This window comes from Echeneis naucrates, chromosome 8 (assembly GCF_900963305.1).
Source record: "Echeneis naucrates chromosome 8, fEcheNa1.1, whole genome shotgun sequence".
In the NCBI taxonomy this organism is placed as follows: Eukaryota; Metazoa; Chordata; class Actinopteri; order Carangiformes; family Echeneidae; genus Echeneis; species Echeneis naucrates.
The window spans coordinates 9,970,748-9,994,631 of record NC_042518.1 but is presented as its reverse complement, the minus strand read 5'-3'; the positions used below and the strand labels follow the sequence as shown (position 1 = coordinate 9,994,631).

General features: G+C 44.1%; 1 protein-coding gene across 1 annotated transcript in view; it reads left to right on the top strand.

Annotated features, from left to right (window-relative positions):
* Positions 1–18,414, top strand: part of adgrl1a (adhesion G protein-coupled receptor L1a) — a 47,212-nt gene extending 28,798 nt beyond the window's left edge. Inside the window, exons 6-25 of the mRNA XM_029508641.1 lie at positions 43–307; positions 1,023–1,350; positions 2,419–2,712; positions 4,072–4,175; positions 5,188–5,373; positions 5,558–5,596; positions 7,339–7,519; positions 7,681–7,803; positions 8,719–8,927; positions 9,023–9,196; positions 9,712–9,921; positions 10,404–10,624; positions 10,891–10,957; positions 11,124–11,215; positions 11,365–11,533; positions 11,713–11,868; positions 12,970–13,066; positions 15,380–15,502; positions 16,912–16,929; positions 17,078–18,414. Of these exons, the coding sequence (XP_029364501.1) occupies positions 43–307; positions 1,023–1,350; positions 2,419–2,712; positions 4,072–4,175; positions 5,188–5,373; positions 5,558–5,596; positions 7,339–7,519; positions 7,681–7,803; positions 8,719–8,927; positions 9,023–9,196; positions 9,712–9,921; positions 10,404–10,624; positions 10,891–10,957; positions 11,124–11,215; positions 11,365–11,533; positions 11,713–11,868; positions 12,970–13,066; positions 15,380–15,502; positions 16,912–16,929; positions 17,078–17,997 (3,976 nt within the window). The 3' untranslated portion in view covers positions 17,998–18,414. The remainder of the gene's footprint in view (positions 1–42; positions 308–1,022; positions 1,351–2,418; positions 2,713–4,071; positions 4,176–5,187; positions 5,374–5,557; positions 5,597–7,338; positions 7,520–7,680; positions 7,804–8,718; positions 8,928–9,022; positions 9,197–9,711; positions 9,922–10,403; positions 10,625–10,890; positions 10,958–11,123; positions 11,216–11,364; positions 11,534–11,712; positions 11,869–12,969; positions 13,067–15,379; positions 15,503–16,911; positions 16,930–17,077) is intronic.
* Positions 18,415–23,884: the final 5,470 nt, after the last annotated feature.

The following is a 23,884-nucleotide window of genomic DNA, read 5'->3' as shown; positions in this document are numbered from 1 at the left end:
CTCTTGCATTCCTGCATCCCTCATCTGATTCTCTGCCAACAGGTTGCCCAACAGAGTCGACGGCACTGGGTTTGTGGTGTATGATGGTGCTGTATTTTACAACAAAGAACGCACGCGAAACATAGTCAAGTATGACCTACGGACACGCATAAAGAGCGGTGAGGCCATCATCACAAACGCAAACTACCATGACACCTCGCCGTACCGCTGGGGAGGGAAGTCAGACATCGACCTTGCTGTGGACGAGAATGGCCTCTGGGTGATCTACGCCACAGAGTCCAACAATGGACGACTAGTGGTCAGCCAGGTGGGGCATCATGGCTGCACAGAAGGTGGATGAGAAGTGTATTACAGACCCAAGAGTGGATTATGTTAAAATCTCTTTTTACTAATCTGGAAAAGGTCACAGATCACACATGAATGACTTATAAATCAAAAATGCAAAACTCCACTGACAAATGAGGTGCATGAGATGTTGTAGATCAGAAAAGAAAAATCTAATAAACATCATCTGCAAAAGGTCAGGCCTACTTTTAAATCCCATAATATTACAAAACTAATCTTTACCGGTGAGGTAAATATTTGATTGTTTTTTGTAGATGTGTGGTGGTGCTGGGTTCAAACATCTCTTAACATCTCTTAAATTTCAACAACATCAACAGATTAAACACATGTACTCGGCCCATTCCTTAAAATATATCAATGTAAGGGCAAATTGCTGTGCCTTATTCGCTTAAAAAAGCTCAAAAACACATCACAATATTCATATTTTAGTACCATAGCTTTATACCAGCTGGTTATTTTTTTCTTTAAAAGAAACAAAAACCAAACGACTGTCGGGCAGTCTGTTCCCTCAAAGTTCCATCCAACATACCTTTAAACTTCACACAGCGATTAAAAGGATATCAATGAATCAAAATTCTTGAATTTTATAACCTTTAAAAATGAGAATGAAGGAAAAAAGTTAGATGTCCTCGGAAATCCGAAAAAATCCGGAGTTCAGCATCTCTTCTTTGCCACAGGTAAACCCTTACACCCTGCGCTTCGAAGGCACATGGGAGACGAGCTTCGACAAGAGGATGGCATCCAATGCCTTCATGGCGTGTGGCGTGCTATATGCAGTGCGGTCTGTCTACCAGGACGATGACAGTGAGGCAGGCGGTGACCTGGTTATGTATGCCTACAACACTAACCGTGCGCGTGAGGAGCCTGTCAACATCGCTTTCCCAAACCCCTATCAGTATATTTCGTCTGTGGACTACAACCCTCGAGACAACCAGCTTTATGTCTGGAACAACTATAACGTGCTGCGCTACCCGCTGGAGTTTGGCCCGCCAGACCCCACCACAGGTAAGAAGTGTCATCCCTCAGAAAACACACATTTTCATAGTTTACATTTGTAGAAATATAAAGCTGCCACCCAGAGTCTGAACAAGTTAGTTTTTTGATTTATCCCCATAAATGACGACATGATATTTGGCACCATCCTTGGTATTTAGTACCACTGTTATTATTATTATTATTATTATTAAGGAGGATCAGGAATTTGTTTCTCTGTTATTTCCAGCATTTACTCTGCTTTAAGACAAAATGATGCTTCTTGGCTGACCAAGTGACACTTCAAGCAGCCAATGCAAAATGTGTTTGTGAATGTTTCTTATCTGACATTTGGATGCCTTTGATAGCAAATCATTGTACTTCCCTCCACCATAGTTACAGTGGAGCACAGCTCCTGAGGTATGACTGCTATAGCGCTTCATATCAACTTCTTTGTGTCATGGATAATGAAAAAAGTCATTCTGAAGTGATAAGAGGGAAGATAAAACGAGAACACCACTCTGTATTTTGGCAGTCCATCAATATGAGAGGGAAGTTTAGATGTGCCGTATATCTGAGTCGCATAAAGGCCAGTATAAAGCTTGCATGATGCCCAGAGAGAAACGAGCAGGAGCACTCAGTGTTGTTCACTGACTGCTTTTGATCAGTTAGGATTTTGTAGTTGTGATATGTTGCTTTTATCTTCGCATTAGGTTTGGTTGTTAGTGATGGTGACTTCTCTGATACATTTGATCAATTATTTACTTGTCTATGACTTGTGATGATGCTTTCTCTGCATCTCCTCCTCTCTCTGGAGAACAGGCTTTGAGAGGCTCAAAAAGTATTTGTCGCCCCTATTATTGTCGGGGTAACTTTTGAACTCAACTTCTGAGAGACATCTTACATTCACATCAGTGTCCTTCGCTCTCTTGATCTTGTTTTTTGGAGGGGGGGCTGTTGCTGTTGGGTTTTGTTGCTCTAACAAATCCCATACATCCTCTTATAATTGTGTCTAACTCATTCTGTGCCTCGTCTGTAGCCTAATTGTGACTTTTTCTTATTTCGCTTCTTTCTCTTTGTATTATTATGGGGTTACCTCAGGGCCTTTGACCACCACCCAGGTGATCACCACTCTTCCAGCTAGGCCATTCACCTCTAGTGCCAGCCCCTCCACTGCTCGCCCTCTTGTCCCAACCTCACGCCCAATCGGCTCCATTAACAAGCACCCCGATCTTCGACCAATCACAGCGACCGTGCCTGTAACCCGTCGGCCACCTCGCCCTCCTCAAGGCCCAGAGCCCCACGTCTGTGAAGCGAAGCTGGTGCGCGGTGTCCAGTGGCCTACCACGCAGAGAGGAGAAACAGTAGACCGCCCTTGTCCCAAAGGATCTCTAGGTGAGGACAGCTGCATGTGTGTATTTTTAAACGTGTGTATGCATTTTTTCCACTTGATGAAACAAACAAGTATGCACGCAGTATCTCTGTGCATGCGCCCAAGTGATCAGCATGTTTGTGCTCTTGCACTTGTTTTTTTCCACTGTTGTCTTCTCCTGTCCCTGCGTCGGTGCCACCAGCAGGCACGGTCCCTGAGGGTTTTGCGGCTGAAAGCCCGTCCTCCAGAAATGAAAGACTCATCTGCCACAGAAACAGAGCTGATTGAAAGTCGTGAATAATGCAATGAAAGGCTAGAGATCACAGGATTTTCTTCTCCTCATTCTTGCCTCTATACCTCCAAACATGCAGCCATCAAAAAGGCCTCTTTAGTCAGGAAAAAAAAAGCAACTCCCTCCATCTTCCTTTCAATGTTTCTGTATTTTCTCTCTGTGAGAATGGCAGTAACATTAAATTAGCTGGCTTAATTGCCACATCTTGGCAGAGCTCTCAAACTCAATCTGTGGTCGATGGAGGATAGTATAGTGAAAATGGGAGTAAGGGGAAAAAAATCTGAGGGAACGAGAGAAAAAGTGGGAATGAAATACAACGCCACATCTGCTCTGATCTTTCCACAACTGCGAAGTGTTGAAGCATTGTTTTTGTCATCTCCGCTCTTCCGTTCTGCTTCTTTCGCATTTCTCTCCCTCCCTTCTCTCACTTTCTCTGTGGTCTCACTTCTCGTCTTTTTCCCACCTTGTCTTTGTGACTTTCGCTGGTTATTTGTGTTAGTAAGAGCAGATACTCCTCTATGGCTTCATCCCTTCCCGGTGTCCTTTCTCTGAACCCTAGCTGGGTATAATGGTTGGTAGGCGACGCTTCCTTTCAGCCGTTTTTTATTTGACAGTCAGGGATCATGCTTGATGTCTCTGGTGGTTGCCTGTGTGTGCACAGTAAATGTTAGGTGTGCATATGTTCCTTTTTTAACAGTTTTCTTCTACAGCACGAAAGACCGTTCTGCCCCCTGTCATTTTTCTTCCTCCGTCCCTCTTTGCTCACTTTCTCACTGCCATACACTCCATCATTTAACCTTTTCCCACTTCTGACCCATTTTCCTTCAGATGTTTTACCCAACTTCCTCCCTCCATCTAACTCTCCCATCTTCAAACACTTTGAGTACTGCATTTTTAAAATTCATTTCATCCCATTTTTCCTGGGTAAAAAAAAAGAAAAAAAAAGATCTGTCACACTTATTTTTGTACTCATCTCTCTCCTCCACACTTTCCTTTTAATTGCAGACACCTAACAGTTATTATCTCTCCATTATATCCCCCCCCCCCCCCACCCAAACTCCCTTTCTCTTTTCCCTGTGTTCGTCTCCAGGCATTGCTTCGTTCCAGTGCTTGGCGGAGCAGGTCATGTGGAACCCGCGGGGTCCTGACCTGAGTAACTGCACCTCCCCATGGGTCAACCAGGTGGCCCAGAAGGTGAGACCTGAAGTTCTACCCCCCAGCTAAGGGTCCGTCTCCTTCCTCTACCACACTGCCCCCACTGTCCTCTCTGTCCACCTCCATACACACACACACACACACACACACACACACACACATTAACATATCTCCAAGGCTGACCTGATTAAAATACAGACTCATTTGAACTGGCCCTTCATCACAAGGCATCTGCTCTTAATACTTGATTAACTCTCTTTTTTCCCATTAAAATACTTTAATTACAGTCAGGTTACATTATTTTTAAGAATCAGGCTTCGCTGATTAGGATCTACTCTCCAAATTCATTTTCTACATCAAGGTTTCATAATGGATTATACCTGCACAATTGCTTTGCATCATGGTCTGTTAGTGTTTTGCAATGATAATAGCTTAGCGCCCAGTTTTTGCAAAGACCACACAATAGTGTAGTAAAATTTAAGTGGTTAATGGTGGCCATATTTCTGCAGGAGAACTCTGTTCATTCAACCACGCAGACACTTAACTGTCTTTCTAAAATGTTTTTTAAGTGTGTGCATGTGCCTGGAAGGGTGTGCAACGTCACATTGAAGAGTAACATCACTGGAGGAATCCATTATACCCACTCCTTTTGGCAAAAATCAATTGCAATTGGAAAGTGGTTGCTAAGGGAGTGATATTCAAGCGAAACACCATGAGGGCAATTAAAAAAAAAAATAATAAAATTCTGCAAGGTCCATCTTTAATAACATGATACAACATAAGCTAGTAAAAAAGATCCTTTTTGGGAGAGAATAATGGGGAAAATCTGATAACCAAACAAACAATATGCTTTCTTCTTCTTCTTCTTTTTTTTTTTTTTAATTGCAGTGAACAAAGCCTTTTGTACTCTTGGCATGTATGCAAACAATTTAGTTTAGATTTTTTTAAGCAGCTGTGAATATGACTCAACTCATCAAAGCACATCTGTTTTATGGTCCTTATAATATAACTGTATGCAAACATCTGCGTGTGTGCGTGTCTTTGTGTGCAGATAAAGAGCGGTGAGAATGCTGCCAACATCGCTGGAGAGCTGGTGAACCACACACGGGGTCGCATCCAGGCAGGAGATGTCAGCTCGTCCGTGCGACTAATTGAGCAACTGCTGGACATACTGGATGCTCAGCTTCAAGCTCTACGGCCTGGAAACAAGGAGTCAGCAACACGAAACTACAACAAGGTAGAGGATATGTACGCACACGCACATGCATACTCCCCTGCTATATTTAATCCAAGCATTAGAAAAGCACACGGAGGTTAATTCGAATTTACCCCCCGAGTGCACATGCAAGGACCAGTGAGTTTTTAATTTACAGTTTCTGTGTTTAGCTATTTAATTCCAGCCTTTGTTTTCTTCCCTCCAGTTGCAGAAGCGAGAACGGACCTGTCGGGCCTACATCCAGGTAGCTTTTCTCTGTTATCTGCCTCCTTTACATGCCCGTGGAGTAGGACTGCTATGTGACTTAAAATAACTGAGGGAAGATAAATCCTTGAGCAGACTAGGCTCAGTGCTCTGTATTATGATTTATATTGCCTTTGGAGTCATCACTTCATGGAATTTCTCGTTTGTATTGAAGAGCAGTGTGAGTAAGCTTTGGTAGACCTCCTGGCAGACAGCATGTACAGTATCTAAATGCTGGTGTAGTATTTCCCAGAGCAGTGAAAGCTGATTTGTAGTTGGTGTACACGTCTTCGAAAACTGGCTTCGGCTAACATCGAAGCCATCTCAGCTGTGACATAATCTTTGCTTTGTTGCACTGCGATACACCCTAATTGCATAATATTGGCATTAGCCTTGTTGTGTTGTACAATAAGGTACTATATCTGCGGCTCTGAGAAAATGTAATTTTGACAATAGCATGAAAGGCAACAGTTTGTGTTAGTACACCCTTCTGTGCTTTTTCAATATTTGCGCAATATCTTCGGTTCTGAGAAAGCTGTAATCTAATCTCATGAAAAGGCCTTGTGTATGCTTCTTTGTAATGATGAAATGCGGCACTCTGCAGCACACGCTCTTTTGTGTGTCTTGACCTGTCTGCAGCATACTGTAATCGGACACCACATCGTCTCATCTCTGCTGGATGAAGTAAAGGCTGCTGCTGCGTAGTACAGAACTGGAGAATAATTTTTTGTCACTCATTGCAAGCCAGCTCAGTATAAAGCCACTGGTCAGAGGATAAACCCAAAACAGCCTCCATCCTTCTCCGCTGTGGTTGTGTGGCAGGCTTTAATGCCGAAATCATTTTGTTAACAGCAACGCTCCTTATTCCATACGGCAGTCAATCCTTCATTTTGAGAGGCCCGTGCAAGAGAATTACATGATTCATCAAGCAAGCTACTCCAATAAATTGGATAGCTGATACAACCATCAAAATTGCCATTAAATGAATTGTAAGTGTGAAATAGAATGGTAAGATGTCTGACATAGCACAGTAATAAATGTAGTGCAGGGGCGTGGTGAGTTTCTAGGAAATTACAGAGCAATAGTGGTGACTTCGAACTTTGACTTGCTAATTTATTAACTCATTTGTTTACACTTTTTTCGACAAAAAATGAATAATCATCAAGTATTAAAAAATCCAGGAACTAACTGATAATTAGTTATTTAATTACTGACTAGTTAATTATTGGCTAATGGCACTTCCTGAGAATGGGGAGTGGGTTGCTAGCAACTGTGTTAATGAACCAATGTCTAATGATTAGTTATTAGAGGTCTGGGAATCTGCCTACAAATCACTTTCTTAAAGTATTTTTCTGTGCCATTTGGTACACTCAGAATTGCGTGCTAAATGGCACTAAACCAATAACGTATCATTACTGCCTTATTATCAACTGATATTTCCTTTCCCTCATGTGCAGTTAGCTGTCACACTAAATGACTGCTAATAATAAATTCTTCGATGTGCACTTTACATTATTTTGTATGGGCAAGTAAAGCAGAAAAAGTTGAAGTGAATTTCAACCTACTTGAAGATTTTAGGGGCGCGATAAAACGTTTGTTCGTGAAAAAGAGTTGCTATATTTGCATTTCCTTATAAAATGAGCAATTTTCCAACCAATTTTCTGGTTTTGTTTTATTACCTGTACCTCGTGGTTGAGTGTTTTCAGCGGCAGTAACTAATGGTACAACACCTGATTGTGACAGGCGGTGGTGCAGACAGTAGACAACTTGCTACGGCCCGAGGCTCTGGAGGCGTGGCAGGACATGAACAGCACGGAACAGGCCCACACTGCCACCATGCTACTGGACGTTGTGGAAAAAGGAGCTTTCCTGCTGGCCAACAACATGTATGGGAATCGATTTTCTGACAGAGCACCTAGCATAGGTAAGACATCCGTTTAGATGGTGTTAAAGATGGCAGACATATGGATGAACCACAATACTTGGAATTTTCACTCAACATTTTTCCATTGATTCTCCTTCTCTTTCTTCTTCTTCTTCATGTCTTTAATTTTTTTTTTTTTCCTTGTGTGTTTCCACCATCAGATCTTGAGGTGCACGTTCTGAACACAGAGATGGACCTGCAGGACTTGTCCTTCCCACAGAACTACGCCAGCGACAGCACCATCCGGCTTTCAGCCTCCACGATCAAACAGTACAGTCGCAATGGTCAGCAACCCCCCCCACCCCCCCACCCCTCATCCACGGGACTGAAAAATGGTTCTGTCCTGTGCAGCCGGATATCTTATGTTTCCATTTGCATTTTCATGCAAGCTTAAAACAATCTGCATGCAGTTGACTAAGTTATTGGTTCATAATAATAGGCTAATCAGATTAACAAAAGCGCTGAGACAATTTCTTTTCCTGATGGTTTCTTAACAGCAGTCTTAATAGAATAGCTGGGGAGGCGTGTAGATGACAATCGGCCCCGGTCTGACAGAGCAATCTCAGCACTCCCTCTCTTCCCCCTTCCATTCCCTTACTCGTTCTCTCCACCATCTTATCCCCCTCTCTCATCTCTCTTGTTTCTAACAGCCCACCCCCCACCCCCCAATCATCCTCCACCCCACCAGCTCCCCTCCTCCCTCCATTGGCCCCTCATCCCCTACCCTTTCCTGTTTTCTGTCTCCTCGCGGCTCTGCAGTGGGAACGAGATTAGAATGATTGAAACAAACGCACATGAAATATTCATATGGAATAATAAGAGATCTGTGAATGCTTGAGGGATGAATGTTCCATTGCCCTCCACATTAAATCTCGCTCTCTTCCACCAGTCAAAATGAAACGGTCCTTACCATCATTCTAACCTTCACTAACTCTCTCTCTCTGTCTCTGTCTCACTCCCCCTGTCACTTCCTGCTCTCTGTCTCTGTCACTCTCGCTGCCATTACCATATTATATCCCGATTTCTGTATTTGGTCTCTTTCTCCTGCCCTTTCCCTCCCCTTCTTTCTCCTTCATTGTTCTCCCTGTGTCTTCTTTTTCATATTGATTTCTCTCTTCTTTTTCCTCCTGTTCCCATGCTCTCTTTCTTTTACTCACTTTCTCTTCATCTTTCTGCCCTTTCTTTCCCTCCACGTACAGGACAAGTCAAGGTGGTGTTCATTCTTTATAAAAACCTGGGATCCTTTCTGTCCACTGAGAACGCTACGGTGAAGATGGAGATGGACGGGCCAAGCCATGAGAAGAAGCGCCTGGCGGTAAACTCCAATGTAATTGCGGCGTCTATCAACAAAGAGTCCAGCAGAGTTTTTCTAACTGAACCAGTGGTCTTCACACTCAAACACCTAGAGGTGACCTGACTCATTCTTTATCAGCCCTCATTTACATTCTGGTGTGTGAGCTCTCTTCGTTCTCCATCATCCCTCTTGTTTTTCTTCTCCCTCAGCTGGAGAATTATTACACTCCAAATTGCTCTTTCTGGAACTACTCGGAGCGCTCCATGACGGGGCAGTGGTCGTCGCAGGGCTGCAGGCTGCTAGACGCCAACAACACACACACCACCTGCTCCTGCAGCCACCTGACCAACTTCGCCGTTCTTATGACTCACCACGAGCCCGACGTGAGTAAACAAGGGTGTGGCAGACACACGGTTAAAATGGAAGCCTGGGTAATTTATGCAGACATTCATTCGTGTGAGTATTAGCGTTCGCTCACTCTCAGTCACACATCCGCACACACATGCACATTAATGTACCCTCTCAAGGCTGACAAGCTCTTTGTTTTGAATTTCCTCTTTTCCTTCTTTCACGCCGACATTCACGGAGGCACACACTTACAAATTCATGTCCTGCTACTTCTCGTTGACATTCACATGCATTTGAATGTCATGTATTTTTTTCAGAACGCCTTGTCTCTTGTCTCTACAGTTTAGCTCCTTGCATATATTTACAAATATTAAATAAAGGAATTTTGTGTTTTCTCTCCCCCTCCCCCTTCTTCTGTCTATCTATCTCCTATTATCTCATCCCTGTACTATTATCCCATCTATATTTTGCTTTGTCCTCTGTCTTTCTTCTGCTGTGCTTCTTTGGGCAACCCCCCGTCCCTACTTTTAATTTCACCACTCTCCCTCAGTACCAGGGCCGTATGCATGAATTAATCCTGTTTGTGATCACCTGGGTGGGCATTGTCATCTCCCTCGTATGTCTCGCCATCTGCATCTCCACCTTCTGCTTCCTGCGGGGCCTGCAGACTGACCGTAACACCATCCACAAGAATCTCTGCATCAACCTCTTCATCGCTGAGCTGCTCTTCCTCATTGGCATCGACAAGACGGAGTACCACGTGAGTTCGTAGCCACACGTTCCTATGACACCTGCCAAGAATGTTAGCTTCTCACTCATGAATGGGGCTTTTCCTTTGATCTCTTTGCAAGGAACTATATTACTCGAATTTTTCTTTTTTTTATAGAAGCGCATCACTCTCTTTAATTCTCTGATAACACACCTTTTCCCTTTAACAACACAAGATCTTTACTGTCCATTTTTACTGTAAGGTGACTGCGATGAGATGGTGCGTCGTTACATTACCAAATAAAATATTTACTGCATTGCGATATGAATTGCCATTCAATAAAACGCAGTTGATCATTGTCATTTAAAATTTTTCCTGTTATGTCCAGAACTGCCACCAAACTCTGCTCTGCCTCCTTCTATTTTTCACACACAGTTATATGCCTTGATCTTAACTGTTTCCCCTTCTTCATTTTAATACTTTCATTCCTCATCTTCTCTTGTCTCTGCTCTCTCCCTGACTGCTACTCTCAGATTGCCTGTCCCATCTTTGCTGGCCTTCTGCATTTCTTCTTCTTGGCTGCCTTCTCCTGGATGTGTCTGGAGGGTGTGCAGCTCTATCTCATGCTGGTGGAGGTCTTTGAGAGCGAGTACTCCCGCAAAAAGTACTACTATCTGTGTGGTTACTGCTTCCCTGCGCTGGTGGTGGGCATCTCCGCAGCCATAGACTACAGGAGCTATGGGACCAAAAAAGCGTACGTGTGAAGACGGGCCTTTTGCACCTGCAGATTGAGAAGTAGGATTATGCTATTCCCCCAGCCAGAAATGTAATATGCAGTGCTGTGTGAACGGCTCTTGCACCTCCCCATGGACTGGCTTTTCTGAACACACTTAGCCAAAGCCTGATGATTAGCCTTCATAACATAATCCGCCGAGACAGGGAAAAAGTGTGTGCGCGTGTGCGTGTTTGTTCACGAGCTTAGCTGCATGTAAAACTCTCCTCTCCTCTGTGTCACTCCAGATGCTGGCTACGAGTGGATAACTACTTCATCTGGAGCTTCATTGGACCCGTTTCATTTGTTATTATGGTATTAGCATTACTGTCAGACAGAACATTATTCGCCTCTCCATTTTGATATCACACAGTAGAAGTATTTCATACTGTTTGCTTTTTGGGGCTATTAATGGCGGTTTTGGAGCAAACTAGAAAGTTCACTACCCAGTCACTTGACTCTTCTTATCTTCTGTCCTTAGCTCAACCTCATTTTCCTCATGATCACGTTGCACAAGATGATCCGTAACTCCTCAGCACTCAAACCTGACTCCAGCCGCCTCGATAATATCAAGTGAGTTAAAAAAATTCAATGAGTGTAAAACTATTGTTGTGGCTGCTGTTGTTTCCCCAAAATAGACAGATGTAAAACAAATGTATGCTAAGTTAGCTACAGTTTGATGGATTAATCAGTGTCGCTCTTTTTTTGTCCCCTTCCATCAGGTCATGGGCTCTGGGAGCCATTGCTTTGCTCTTCCTTCTGGGGCTCACATGGGCGTTCGGCCTCCTCTTTATCAATGAGAACACAGTGATTATGGCCTATCTCTTTACCACCTTCAACGCCTTTCAGGGCATGTTCATCTTTATCTTCCACTGCGCCCTGCAGAAGAAGGTAACAATACAAGGCGGCTGGATGGATGGATGGATGAAGGGTCAGCATATACAGTGTGTTAAAATGGTTGCATTGAGTATATTTTTCTTAAACGGTGTGATAAAATCTTCTTTGTGTTTATGGCTGATTTTAATAATCTCCCATTGGGCTGTTGTTAATTTTTTTTATTTTTTTATAAGGTCCATAAGGAGTACAGTAAGTGTCTTCGTCACTCGTACTGCTGTAGCCGCACCTCCACCACCAGCTCCCACGGCTCCCTGAAAAACGCAGGCCTGCGTGCCAACAACCGTTACTACAGCGGCAGCCAAGCTCGCCACGCAGCAGCCCACAGACAGGTGGGCGCAGAACAGATCCACACATACAATGAATGCACGGGCAAACTGCAGGGACACCTGTGTGTTCTTTCACATCAATCAGACCAATGTTGTGTTTTAAAATGGTGTTTTTCTCTGAACCAAAAAAAAAAACCTGCTTTTGTTGCAAAAGAATTTTACTTATTTTCATCATAAATCCGCTTATTTCAGAGGAATGCTTTACTTTTTTTGCAACACTGTCTAAACTTTTGTCAAGACTAAATAGATGATAAAAGTCAGAAACAAGAGAAATGTCTTCATCCTCCTGGTATTTCTAAAGGGTCCGTTATGTAAGATTGTGAAGTATGAAATGGGTGTATCTGCGGGGGCTTGATCGATGATCAATACCAGTGACTCACCAATTACTTTCAAAAGAACTTAAATTTACTTACTTCTCAGCCCACATCCGCATTGTTATAATTTTTCAGTGACAAAGACATGGAAAGAGAGCACCTGTTTTACTGTACATTTTGCTTGCTTGCGACAGAACCGTATGGAAACATGTTTCATCTTAATATACAGTGTGATGTCTTCATTAGATTTAGCTGAAAATCTGCTCTAATTAGCCAACTTACTCACTTCTGTTGTGAAATTTTACTTTCATGTTTCCATCAATTCCTGGCAGTCCCCTGCGTTTACGAGAGAGTAGATGACTCATTAATGTAGATATCCTTTGAAGTCCATGCATGTGCTATATATAGACGCAGGGACCATACGAGACATCTGGAAGCACGCATTTATAATGCCACAGACACGCACGCACACACTGATGGATCGTCCTGACAAACAAGCTATCCCACAATATAATAAGACATTTCCAAATAACAATTGTATCAGCTACTGCTATCATGTCTTGAGTTTATTTGCGCCCCTCATGATAACGTGACATAGCTGTGTGCCCATTTACCCAACGCCTCTGTCTCTTTATCTGGCTTGTTTTCATATTGTTCTTTGTGGATTACAGCGAACCCAACAGTTTTGATTACAGCAGACCTACTGAGTTACAAAGTCTACCCGCCGTGTTTCTATATTTAACTTGTTGTCTGTTTGCTGCTGTTCACTGCGCTCTGCTCCCTCATCCAGAGTCGGATCCGCAGGATGTGGAACGACACGGTTCGGAAACAGACAGAATCCTCCTTCATGGCAGGAGATATCAACAGCACCCCAACACTGAACCGTGGTGAGGGCGCCTTGTATTACCGCTCTGCTTCACCACCATTAACTTATTCATGCTTAAATGCACACAGATACATGCATTCTTAGATACAATATATTGATGTTGTCTTGATGTTGAACAAAAAATAAGTTATTAAATAAAAGAAAATGAAAATGGTGTAAACAGATCCTTGCAGCAAGAGGACCAGTTGTTGGTAGCAGTACATGTGCTTGACATGTGCTGCTATAGTAAAGCAGATTTAAGTGTTTTTAGAGTTTCTGAGCATTTAAAATGAATAATACTAATTTATTTGAAAGAAGGCACATTCACATGTATCAGAAATTAGAATTTTGTCAAATTTACTAAAAATTTTTACTCAAAGATAAAGCTAATTATACAGTCGCATGTTTGTGCCAGTCTATATTAAGAAATGCCTTTTCTCCGCAGAAAAACATTTGATTGTGTTCGTAATCATGTATATATCCCAGATCATTTCACACCAGGCAATTACTGATATTATGGCCACTATCACATCAATATCTTCCTCGCCTGACCTCAGTGGCAAATGCAGCAACCTGTGAATTCTGCACATCACATGAACTATTATTACAGTTATTGTCTTAGCCTCAGCAACTGGTGGCGTCACTGCTGCCGCCATCGGCGACACCGAGACGATCAAGGTTGGCTCAGGTTGCAGACTCGGAAGGGGGGTGTTGATGATGACACAGACACGGTTGCTAAATCAGCCATCACTCTCTATGCTAATTTCCTCCATTTTGTTTTTAATGAACTGATTAGCGTATGAGCGAACAGGGGGTAATTATTCTAATTGAGGAGAGTGACAGGAGCAAGGCAGGGGCTGAGGAAGAGGGGTGTTATGAGTGAGCTAGATGTATGAGGTGTGCTTGCGTGCGTGTGTGTGTGTGTGGGGGGGGGGGGGGGGGGGGGGGGGGTTTGCTGGCTGGGCAGGTTGGTTTCTGTGGCTCTTTGTCACAATAGAGTAATCAGCAGGTCTGGAAGAGGCACACAATGTGGATCATTCCATGTTGCACTGTCAAACACAAACAACTGTGCTCTGAAGCCCTTATCTTCTGTGCTTCTGAAAAAAAGTTTGTCAGTTGGCAGAAAGGGGGAGCAAGGGAGGGAGCGGGAGAGGGAAGAAAAGAGAGATATGGAGAGAGCCACTATCATGAAGGAGTAATTAAAGAGGCCGAATCTGGAGGCAAGATGCTGCGTTGTTATCACTGGCATCTCGGATCGCTTTGATTTCTCCACTTCACTTCTTCATGAACTGCAATCTTCTTCCTGACAATAGTAATGTGTCCAGAAGACAAGGCAGGCAATATATATACACACACACACACACACTCAGCCTCCCATGATTCCCCTTGCCCTACTTTTTCTCCCCACTTAAAACTAGTTCCTTTAATTTTCTACAGGATATTCCTATGAGATAGTACACACAGGCAGTTAATCCCAACTAATTTGGTGGTGTTTGAAAAAATTCTGGCAGGAGGAACTGAGAAAATGTGGTTTCAGTGAAGACAAAGCAGAGTAAGCCAGAGAATGGAGGGAGAAGAGGGTGGGTGGTTGGGGGGGGTGGCATGCCAGAAAGATGGACAGGAGAAGTGTAAGAGGACAGAATATGACAAATAAATAGCTGTTTGTGAGTGCATATTTTATTTTTTAGAATTCCCTGCTCCCTCGCTGTGTGATGAACGGTAGGCGTGGGACCTGAAGGTTGCACTTTGCCTTGGACTACTCTCCGTCATGCTGTCCTATTTTTAATTTCATGGCATTTCTGTTCAACTTGCCTCAGGCTGGAGCCATACATGGGCATTATACAACATTTTCAGTGTGCCATTTCTTTGAATTATATTTGTCTTGTTGTGGCATTCACATTTCACTGTGAAATTAACTGTGTTTCAGTGGCTGCACCTTTAGACTACATAATGGCATGCATTACTGTTCTCCCCCCAACTGACTTCATTGTCATTTGTTCCCCAAAGGGGAAAAATGTATGGCATTGCTCCGAATAGTACCTTTCTTCTGCAATTGTGTTTTTACTCAAAGGTTACAATCAGCAGGTATAAACATGGAGGAGAACACTGTGAAATGCATTACTCCATAAAGTGTTGGCATAACAAAAATAACCCCATCTGAATAAACAGTAAATATTTTTATGATTCCAGATGTTATTACCGAGCCTTGAAACATGAGTTTTAGAATATTGTACCCATTGTGTGCATGGGTTCGCTTCACACAAAGATAAGAGCCTGTTTCTGATTATATTTATTATTATTTTTATTTTATTTTTTTTATGTTTGTGTCTTGCAGCCACCATGGGCAACCACCTTTTGACAAACCCAGTGTTACAGACTCGCACTGGTACTTCTCCTTACAACACTCTGCTGGCTGAGAGCTTCACCCCACCTTCGCCTGGTGTCTTCAACTCTACCGGTGAGCTCCTCATAAACACGTGCAGCCATGTCAGCACATGTGCGTGTATGCAGTGTGCACTCAGCTTGCCGTCCCTGTCTGTTACTATGTCAGTACTTTGACACGGTATACACACACTCACAGTTGTGTTTTCAGTGCTCGCACATGTGTATGCGTGTGTTGTTTTCAGACTTTGTTGCTGTCAGACGGATTCACTAGGCTAGAGCAAGAACAGTGCCAAGCAGTGCCTACAGCCTAACCAGCCATCTGGCTCGATCTTGACTCTTCATGAGAACAGCCACAAATTGATTAGAAGTTTTAGCTACAGTTGTGACTGCCAGGAACCTGGAGGACAGTTTTACTGTTTCCAGGCAGAAAAATGTAGTCCGCTTAAATTATGATGGCCGAAGAAAGAGATCATGCAGCCTGCTCAGCTTCCAGGGAGAGTCTGTCTGGATGTAGGTCGGTCAGGTGTGAGTGCTCACTTTAATTGCCTTTGTGTGTGTGCACTTACTTTTACCTTAGAGTGGGACTCTCTAAACAGCCTGGTAGCTGTTTTTTCATATTGCTGCATTTCCCCCCTGCACTCTCTGGATGCCTATAACTGCTGAATTAGACATGTTCTCGTAATTGCTCCTCTACAGCACCAATATTCACTCGGTAAGGGAGAACTGTGACGACATGTGGCTGGTGTCTGGCTGAGTGTATCAGGCCGAGTGTCTGATGACAGAAATTTAAGTCAGCGTTGCTGTTAAATATTTTAAATCCTCTCCACACAATACATCAAGCCTGATGGCCACAGGCCTGGCAGCCAAGACATTTTTAGCAGAGAGTGGGAGAGGAAGTGGGGAGAGCACTTCATTAGAATGTCTAATTGCCCACACCACCAACGAATAAGAACGTTGATTAAAGTCACGCTACACATTAAATATTAAAAATGAACATGTCTCGCTTTTTGGGCGACTGAAGCTTATGCTTTGTTGTGTGTTGGCAATTTGGAAGGAATAGCACAACATCTTTGTAAAAGAAAACATTGCTGCTACAGTACAAGGTATTGCATGAATAATGCATGTATCAAGGTATCACTCGTGGTAGTAAATAAATATCCAGAGCATTTGCTTGGATGTAAATGTTGGAGAGATATGGTGCCAGACAAACAGGACTAAGTTTGCATAAATCAAAATTAATACTGACTGACTGTGTGTGTGTGTGTTTGTGTGTCTGGTTATAGCTGGGAGGTTGGATGTGAAAGAGATGGAAAGAGGAGAAAGGCAGTGAAAGGATGAGAATATTTTCTATTCTCTTCATGGTTCCCTTTTGAAATGTCTTTAAAACTAATACATCAAGTTAATGCTCTATCATTAAAGGACACTTACTGACTAGTGTCTTTCATTTTATTCACTCCACATGAATTTCCTTCGGATGCACAGGAACCTTTAGAGACCCAAGTAAGTGTAATACACCTCAGTTCACAACGCTGTCAGGTTTTACCATTTGATATTTGTTCTTTTTCTCTTGCTGACATTTGAAACTGTCTCTATAACAGCACCACAACTCCCAGTCTTCTGTCTTACTTCTGTTTGTGTTTTGGTCCAGAGAGTACGCTATCTAAGGCCCGTGACCCCTGCGGAATGGAAACTTTGCCCTTGAATGGTAACTTCAACAACAGCTACTCCCTGCGCAGTGGCCCAGGGGGTGGAGGTGGGGGCAGCTGTGACTTCCTAGGTAGCAGCGGAGACAGTCCCCCGCCCCTCCTTAATCCCCGTGGCTCGGAGGCCCTTGGTGGTGGAGGCATCCGACGAAACCTCTCTGATGCAGCAGCCTTTGAGAAAATGATCATCTCGGAGCTTGTGCACAACAACCTAAGAGGTGGTGTTGGAGGAGGAAGTGGAGGCGGTGGAGGAGATGTAGGGGACAGGGTGTGTGGCAGTTTGGCCAGGGGACGTCCTCATGGCGGTGTTGGTCGGGGGCCTGTGGGGGCTGGACCAGAGCCATCTATGGGCATGGATGAAGAGGAGGACTTTCTGAGAGATGGGCGGCAACGCACCCCGCAGGATGTGGAGCTACTTTATAAAGCTTTGGAGGAGCCCCTGCTGTTGCAGCGCGCCCAGTCAGTCCTTTACCAGAGCGATCCAGAGGAGTCGGAGAGCTACACAGCTGACCTCACCGAGAGCCTGGGCCACAGTGGCCACAGTGGCCAGAGTGCTGGCGGGCAGGGAGGCAACAGAGCCCCAGACTCCCCCGCCCGTGACTCCCTCTACACCAGCATCACCAACCTGCGAGACTCACCCTACCCTGACAGCAGTCCTGAGCCCCTGGAGGTTGTGCCCCGATCAGCCCAGCCCCCTGAGGAGCTGTACTACAGCTCCGGGAGGCCAGCCCTTGGCTCTCGTGGGGCCCCCATGCAGACCTTCTACCAGGCCCCAACCCGGAGACCAAGTGGGGAGGGGCACCAGGCTCAGGAGCCTGCTCACAATGAAGGAGACGGACAAATGCAGCTGGTCACCAGCCTGTGACTCAAGCCTGAAGGAGGAAGTTGGAGACTAATGTAATGGCCAGAACCGCCTCTTAGCCTGCCTCGTTCTCACATCTCTCCACTCTCTGCTTGTTTAGTTGCCTTTCTTTCTCTGACATTTATTTAACTAACAGATGAGCAAACAGATTGACCTTCAGGGGATGTCGTGGCTGACTCTGCAGAAGCAGCCTTTGACCCACCTCTGTCTTACGGAGATGAATGATGAGTGTTTTTCTTCGCAGCGCATTCAACCATTCTCACTCCAACTCCAGTCCTCCCCAGATTATAATGTGTAGTAGATATCTTGGTACCCTAAGGCCAAGTCCAGCACTTTGAATGTACCAACCCACACACTTTACCTTCAAATATTTCAAAACTTTAAAACTTGGTTAAAGTTTTGTTGTTGGTTTTTCTTTTTATGTAATTTCTCTTCAAACCTGCCTCCGGAGATGGGAATATCATTTTATTTTTTATCTAATTTCCCTTTCTTATCATCCATAGGTCTTTTTGAGTCATGATTTGATAGGAGTAGTTAGCAGTGGAGACTGGGGACATAGTACACTATTATAACTGAAAAAAAGGTCTCACAGAAAGCTCTTCATTGTTGCCAAAAGTATCTTTTATTGAGCCAGAAGAGAAACTAGAACATTCACAAGGCAAACAGACACGCACAGACACACAGACACACACACACACACACATTCATTGAGAAGTGCTCATTACTGAACATCCAAAGTGGAAACACTGCTCCGTCTAAGTAAAAGGGGAGCAAACGCTTTTATTCCAAGCAGGCAGTGGGAGCTGATCCAGAGTAGTTGCCTTCATTTTCTCTTGTGATAAATCAACCACAATGTACAGAAGTGGAGTAGAGGGAGATATGGAGACTGAGGAGGCGTTGCACCACCCTTCCAGAGTGGGAGAACCTGCACCCTTAAGACTGGCCAATCCTCTCCACTGTTCTCTATGGTTGTTTGCTTAGGCAATTGAAAAGTTAAATGACTGCCTTGCTATTGTTTGAACAGAGTATTCAATTCATTGACTTTGGGTCTTCACCCTTGGTGGTGGTGGGGGGGGGGGGTGGTGCTAAGGGAGCAAACCCTCCCACCCCCCCCACCCTCGCTATACTTTGCTGTTAGAGCCTAACCAGTTGAAGTGGACTTGTTTCCCGTGTGTGACTGCGACAACCAAGACTGTGAATGTCGCAAACACACCGGTCAGCCAACTGGTATAACCCTGTACATAAGAACCACACACGAATCTACTTTATTCCTGTTATGTAAATAGAGACACCAGATGATCAAAAGCAACAAAAAGTAACAAATACTATGAAGATGACTTCTTGTCTTGCAACAAACAGCCGAAAGAAAAAAAAAATGTTTTGGAGTTTGTGACCTGAATGATACACTCTATCTCTCTCCCCCGTTGCTTGATCTCTCGCTCCTCTGTGCCCCAGCACTGTGCCATTCAGTGAAATTCCTTATTGATTCAATGGAGAGAGAAAGGCAGAGAGAGAGAGATTATAATGTGTAGTAGATTTCTATTTATACAAATGAAAAACGGAACATCCAAAAAAAAAAAAAAAAAAAAACAACAAAAAATATATCACGGCACCGTTTTTATGTAATATAATCCATTACATGTTGTTAATGTTTGGCCTTTGACATTCCCAGGGTGGAATTGCCAGAGGCAGCGGGTGGGGGGGCAGGACGGGATGTGTGGGGCAAGCGAGATAGATGTCGTCAAATGTCATGCTGTGCCTCACAGGCACGATAAGGCATTCTGGGTGAACGGCAACATCCATAAAGTGATTTGGTTTGTTCTTGTATTATTTGGAAGATATTACCAGATGACATACTTTTAACAACATGGGTTTTAGCATGTATGATAATGACATTTGTTTTGCTATCAGAGAATATTGCATTTTGCTGTTTCTTAAAGATAGTTTCAGCATTACTCCAGAGCCTAATGTGACAATTCATTCATTTCCTGTGTGTGTGTGTGTGTGTGTGTGTGTCTGAATGGCTGTTTTTGTGTGTCTGATGTATATGAATGAGTGTGTGTGTGTGCGCGCGCGCGTCGTGCATCAGACGTTTCTATGTGCACGCACATTGGAAAGGCTATTTTTTTTGTGACGTGACTTGAATGCACATCAGACAATGGGGATGGGGTGGGGATATACACATTTCCAAGAGCTGCCATTACTTCTCAGCCTCAAAATGGAAGTTGCTCTTGTCGTGGCGACAGGTACACGGAGGGCAGGAGAAATCCGACCGCCTCCAGAGACACCAGGCACCCATATACCATGAAAATGACAAGCAGGGTTCACTGATTGGGAGGAACACGTTTCCAATATGCCACCTTATGCAAGCGATACATTTGAGAAATTAGCTGTCAAGAGTGAGCCACTCATGAAGCTCCTTCCACCCAGCTGAAATCAGTCTGACCTTTACGAAACTGAGGATTTTCTTCTACACTTTATTTATAGGAATTTGTTACAGTTCATTTATCAGTTTTTATCTATGTTTCTGGAATATTTATTCACATTGATTTACACATGGGAGTGCTTCGTTTTCTTTTTTTTCCCCAACTCTTTTTGACTCTCTCCCTAGTAAACCTGCGCCAAATGAAAGAGTGTGGTGAGTGGACGGAACGTGAGCAGAAAATAGATGCATCCTCTGCAGTGTGACATTTGGCTACGGCCTGACTGTCCCACTTCTAAAAGGACCCAAAGGACAGCTTTTAGCTCTGGCTCCTGGGGCTGAAAGAGAGAGAGAGGGTTAAAGACAGATAAGGGAGTGGGATTACAAGGATTTGCCGCCATTCATTCTTGTAATTCTAATCATTTGTGGAATATTCTATGAGCCATGGAGTGCAATGTGACTCAGGAAGATGGCCCTGTATCATCACTTGAGCCATGGGGGGGAACATGTGCAATACTGGTTTGATGGTGTATGGCCTTGATGTGCACCTGAACCTGGGAGCGGTTAGTGTTTACAAATGAAAAGACAGTATGCATATGTGTTCTGCTCTCCTGCAGTGCTGGACAGTGTGATGCTCGGATCTCACGGCTCAGATGTTGGGCACCGAACCGAGCCAGCACTCGCTGGTCAACTGAGGACATGTGAATGTATTTTAACAAGCAGGACAGAAGATAAAACAATTCACTCCAGGCTGGAAGTGTTAATGGGAAACACAAGACGGCCATCATTATCTTTATCCCCATCACTCTCATCACCATTGCCATTAGCTTCGTCCCTCCGTCGCTGCATTTGACATAATGTGCTGATGCTGATCTCTAACGCTCAGCTGGGACCTGCCCCAGGGAGAGACACTGTTTAGACAGACATCCCCCTCATGAGAGGACAAATGTGCGTCACCTTGGGCCTGCTTCTCTTCTTTTTCTTTTTTTTTTTTTTCCAGCAACTCACAGCTCCTTAGACCCCCCCCCACCCCGTCTCATCCACATTTTAATATCAATCTCAATGGACTCCATTAGTGCAGCACTTCTTTTAGAGTGTTAATTTGTTTTGTCAAAAGCTTTGTTTACCCCAGATTAATATCTCAATAAACAGAGGAGTGCTGTACTGTGGTAAATGATAGTGATTATACAGTAGGAAGGTCTTGGGGCCCATGCTGTCAGGCGGAGGTTCAGCATAATGGGAGTTTCTCCACCATCCAAACCTCTGAAAACAATAATAACACCGTGGGTACTTGTTTGCTGCAGTGAACTCACCCTCACTCTCCTTCCTGTTATGCTTTCATTCAATCATTCATTCATCTTCTATAACTTATCCCAGCTCACACTGGGTGAGGGCGGGGTACACCTAGGACAGTGTGCCAGTCCATCGCAGGGCCAACATACAGAGACAGACAATTTAGAGTCTCCAATTTGATGTCTTTGGATGGTGGGAGGAAACCCACACAGACACGGGGAGAACATGCACACTCCGCACAAAAAGGCCGGGACCTGAAAGATTCTTGTTGTGGGGCAACAGCACTAACCACTATGCCACTGTGTTGCCCCCCCCCCGTTATTCTTTCACTCCTATATCTGCAAATGTTTAGCACACTTCCAACCCCATGCAGGTGGCGAGCCTGGCTTGTCTGCTTCAATGTTTCGATAGGAAGTTGTTAAGAAGGTGGGATGCCCAACCTTTGACACAGTGTTGTTTCACCCTTGCAGCTTAGTGCCAGTGGAAAGTGAGCTGTGGCATTGTTCAGCCTATCATTAGACAGCAGAGGTCCTGGAAGGCCTATGGTCCATTCTATTGCAGTCGACCCTTTCATATCCTTTTTTTTTTATTTTATTTATTTATTATTTTTCCAGTGATTTGTGTGGCCTATTGCACCAGGAGGGTAGTTGTGGGTGGGTAGTGAATGGGGGGCACGGGCTGTTCGACAGCAGCAGAGGCGCAGAGGGTCATTATGTCTGGAAAGACTGGCTCAAGAGGGGACAGAGTGGCAACAGCATCAGCAGAAATGTCACAGATGTCACAAATTCATAGCCAGAGGCAGCGACAGAGGAGGGAGGGGGCGGGTGGTTAGGTGGATGTGCAGTGAGGCTGTGCAGGGTTGGATCTGGAGATAAGGAGATGGATGTGCTGCTTTGTTTCAGACGGCTGTTGGTAGTTCGCAGCCCAGAGGTTATCGCTCCATGGTTTAACTCAATCAACTTGGTATGTCCGCTCTTGAGTTCTTTCGTAGAATAAAACAAATCTGCCTGCAGAGGAAGAAAAATGATGTGATCGTCTGGTATAGTGGATGCTATCTTGGGAAAAAAAAAAAAAAAATGTGACTAAGAATCCGCTGCTGCATCAGCTGATCAAAGAAAGCTTTCTGAGCTCTAACAATTGCGACAGGATTTTCCTATAGAGATTTTTAAAAAGGATATGTAAACAATGACAAAGTGGTACTATTTTGTTATTGGTCTCTTGTTACGTGTCCACATGACTACTAGACAGTACTTATAGAGTAGTTTTAAAAAATATGTAGGCATAGACCCAAGAGATGAGAATTGTGCTGTTTCTGTTTTCCTGAATATGAATGGGGAGCTGTGCCAGCAATTCAGGCCAGGAGCCATCTTCGATGCACAGGATGGGACCAACAACAGAGGGGCTCTTGGACAGGATGGTGTTCTCCAAATACTTAAGATGTGAGGCCCGTTCTACGAAGCGACCCCAAGGTCCAAAACCAAAACAAGCATATCCTCTGACACCCAGACACATGTACTATACACATCCTCAATCAAGTTCAGTAGTTTTATACGCTGCAGACTTGGTTCAGCTTTTTTACGTATGAACATCTGTCCACACACAGCAGGTGCAAGCAGAATCTGTAGACATTACTTTTTCTTCCTCCCCCAACATTTCTTCTATTTTCTCTGCTGAGTGTACTGTCCCTTAAATGGGGGGAGGAGCTGGACTGCGCCTGCATGTGCTTGTCCATGGGGCTGTCAGAGAAACAGAGACCCCACCCCATTCTGAGTCTGTCATCAAAGGCAGATACTGAGTGTGAATGGGATATTCAGAGAAACAGCAAAGGGCTTTATTAATGAGCTTATCACAGCAGAACCTGGTCAGTATTGGACATCCCCAAAATGCTCATATTTATAGGACTATATTATCGGGTGCTAGTGGTTTTACATAGCAGGGTGTAGGCAGTGGTAGGAGCAGCGAGAACATTGTGCCATGTGGGGTTCTACATATAGCACCATTTACAGAGCTTTCTGTGATTTTCTATGAAATGGATAATTTATCATGTACCGCTGAGACATTTGTAAACTGAGGTTAAAAATAACTGTTTTCTTTGAGCAAAGATGTTCATTTCGTTTCCTTTTTTTCTCATGGTCATTGCTTTGACAGCTGTCCGGGCCAAAGGGGATGATTTTC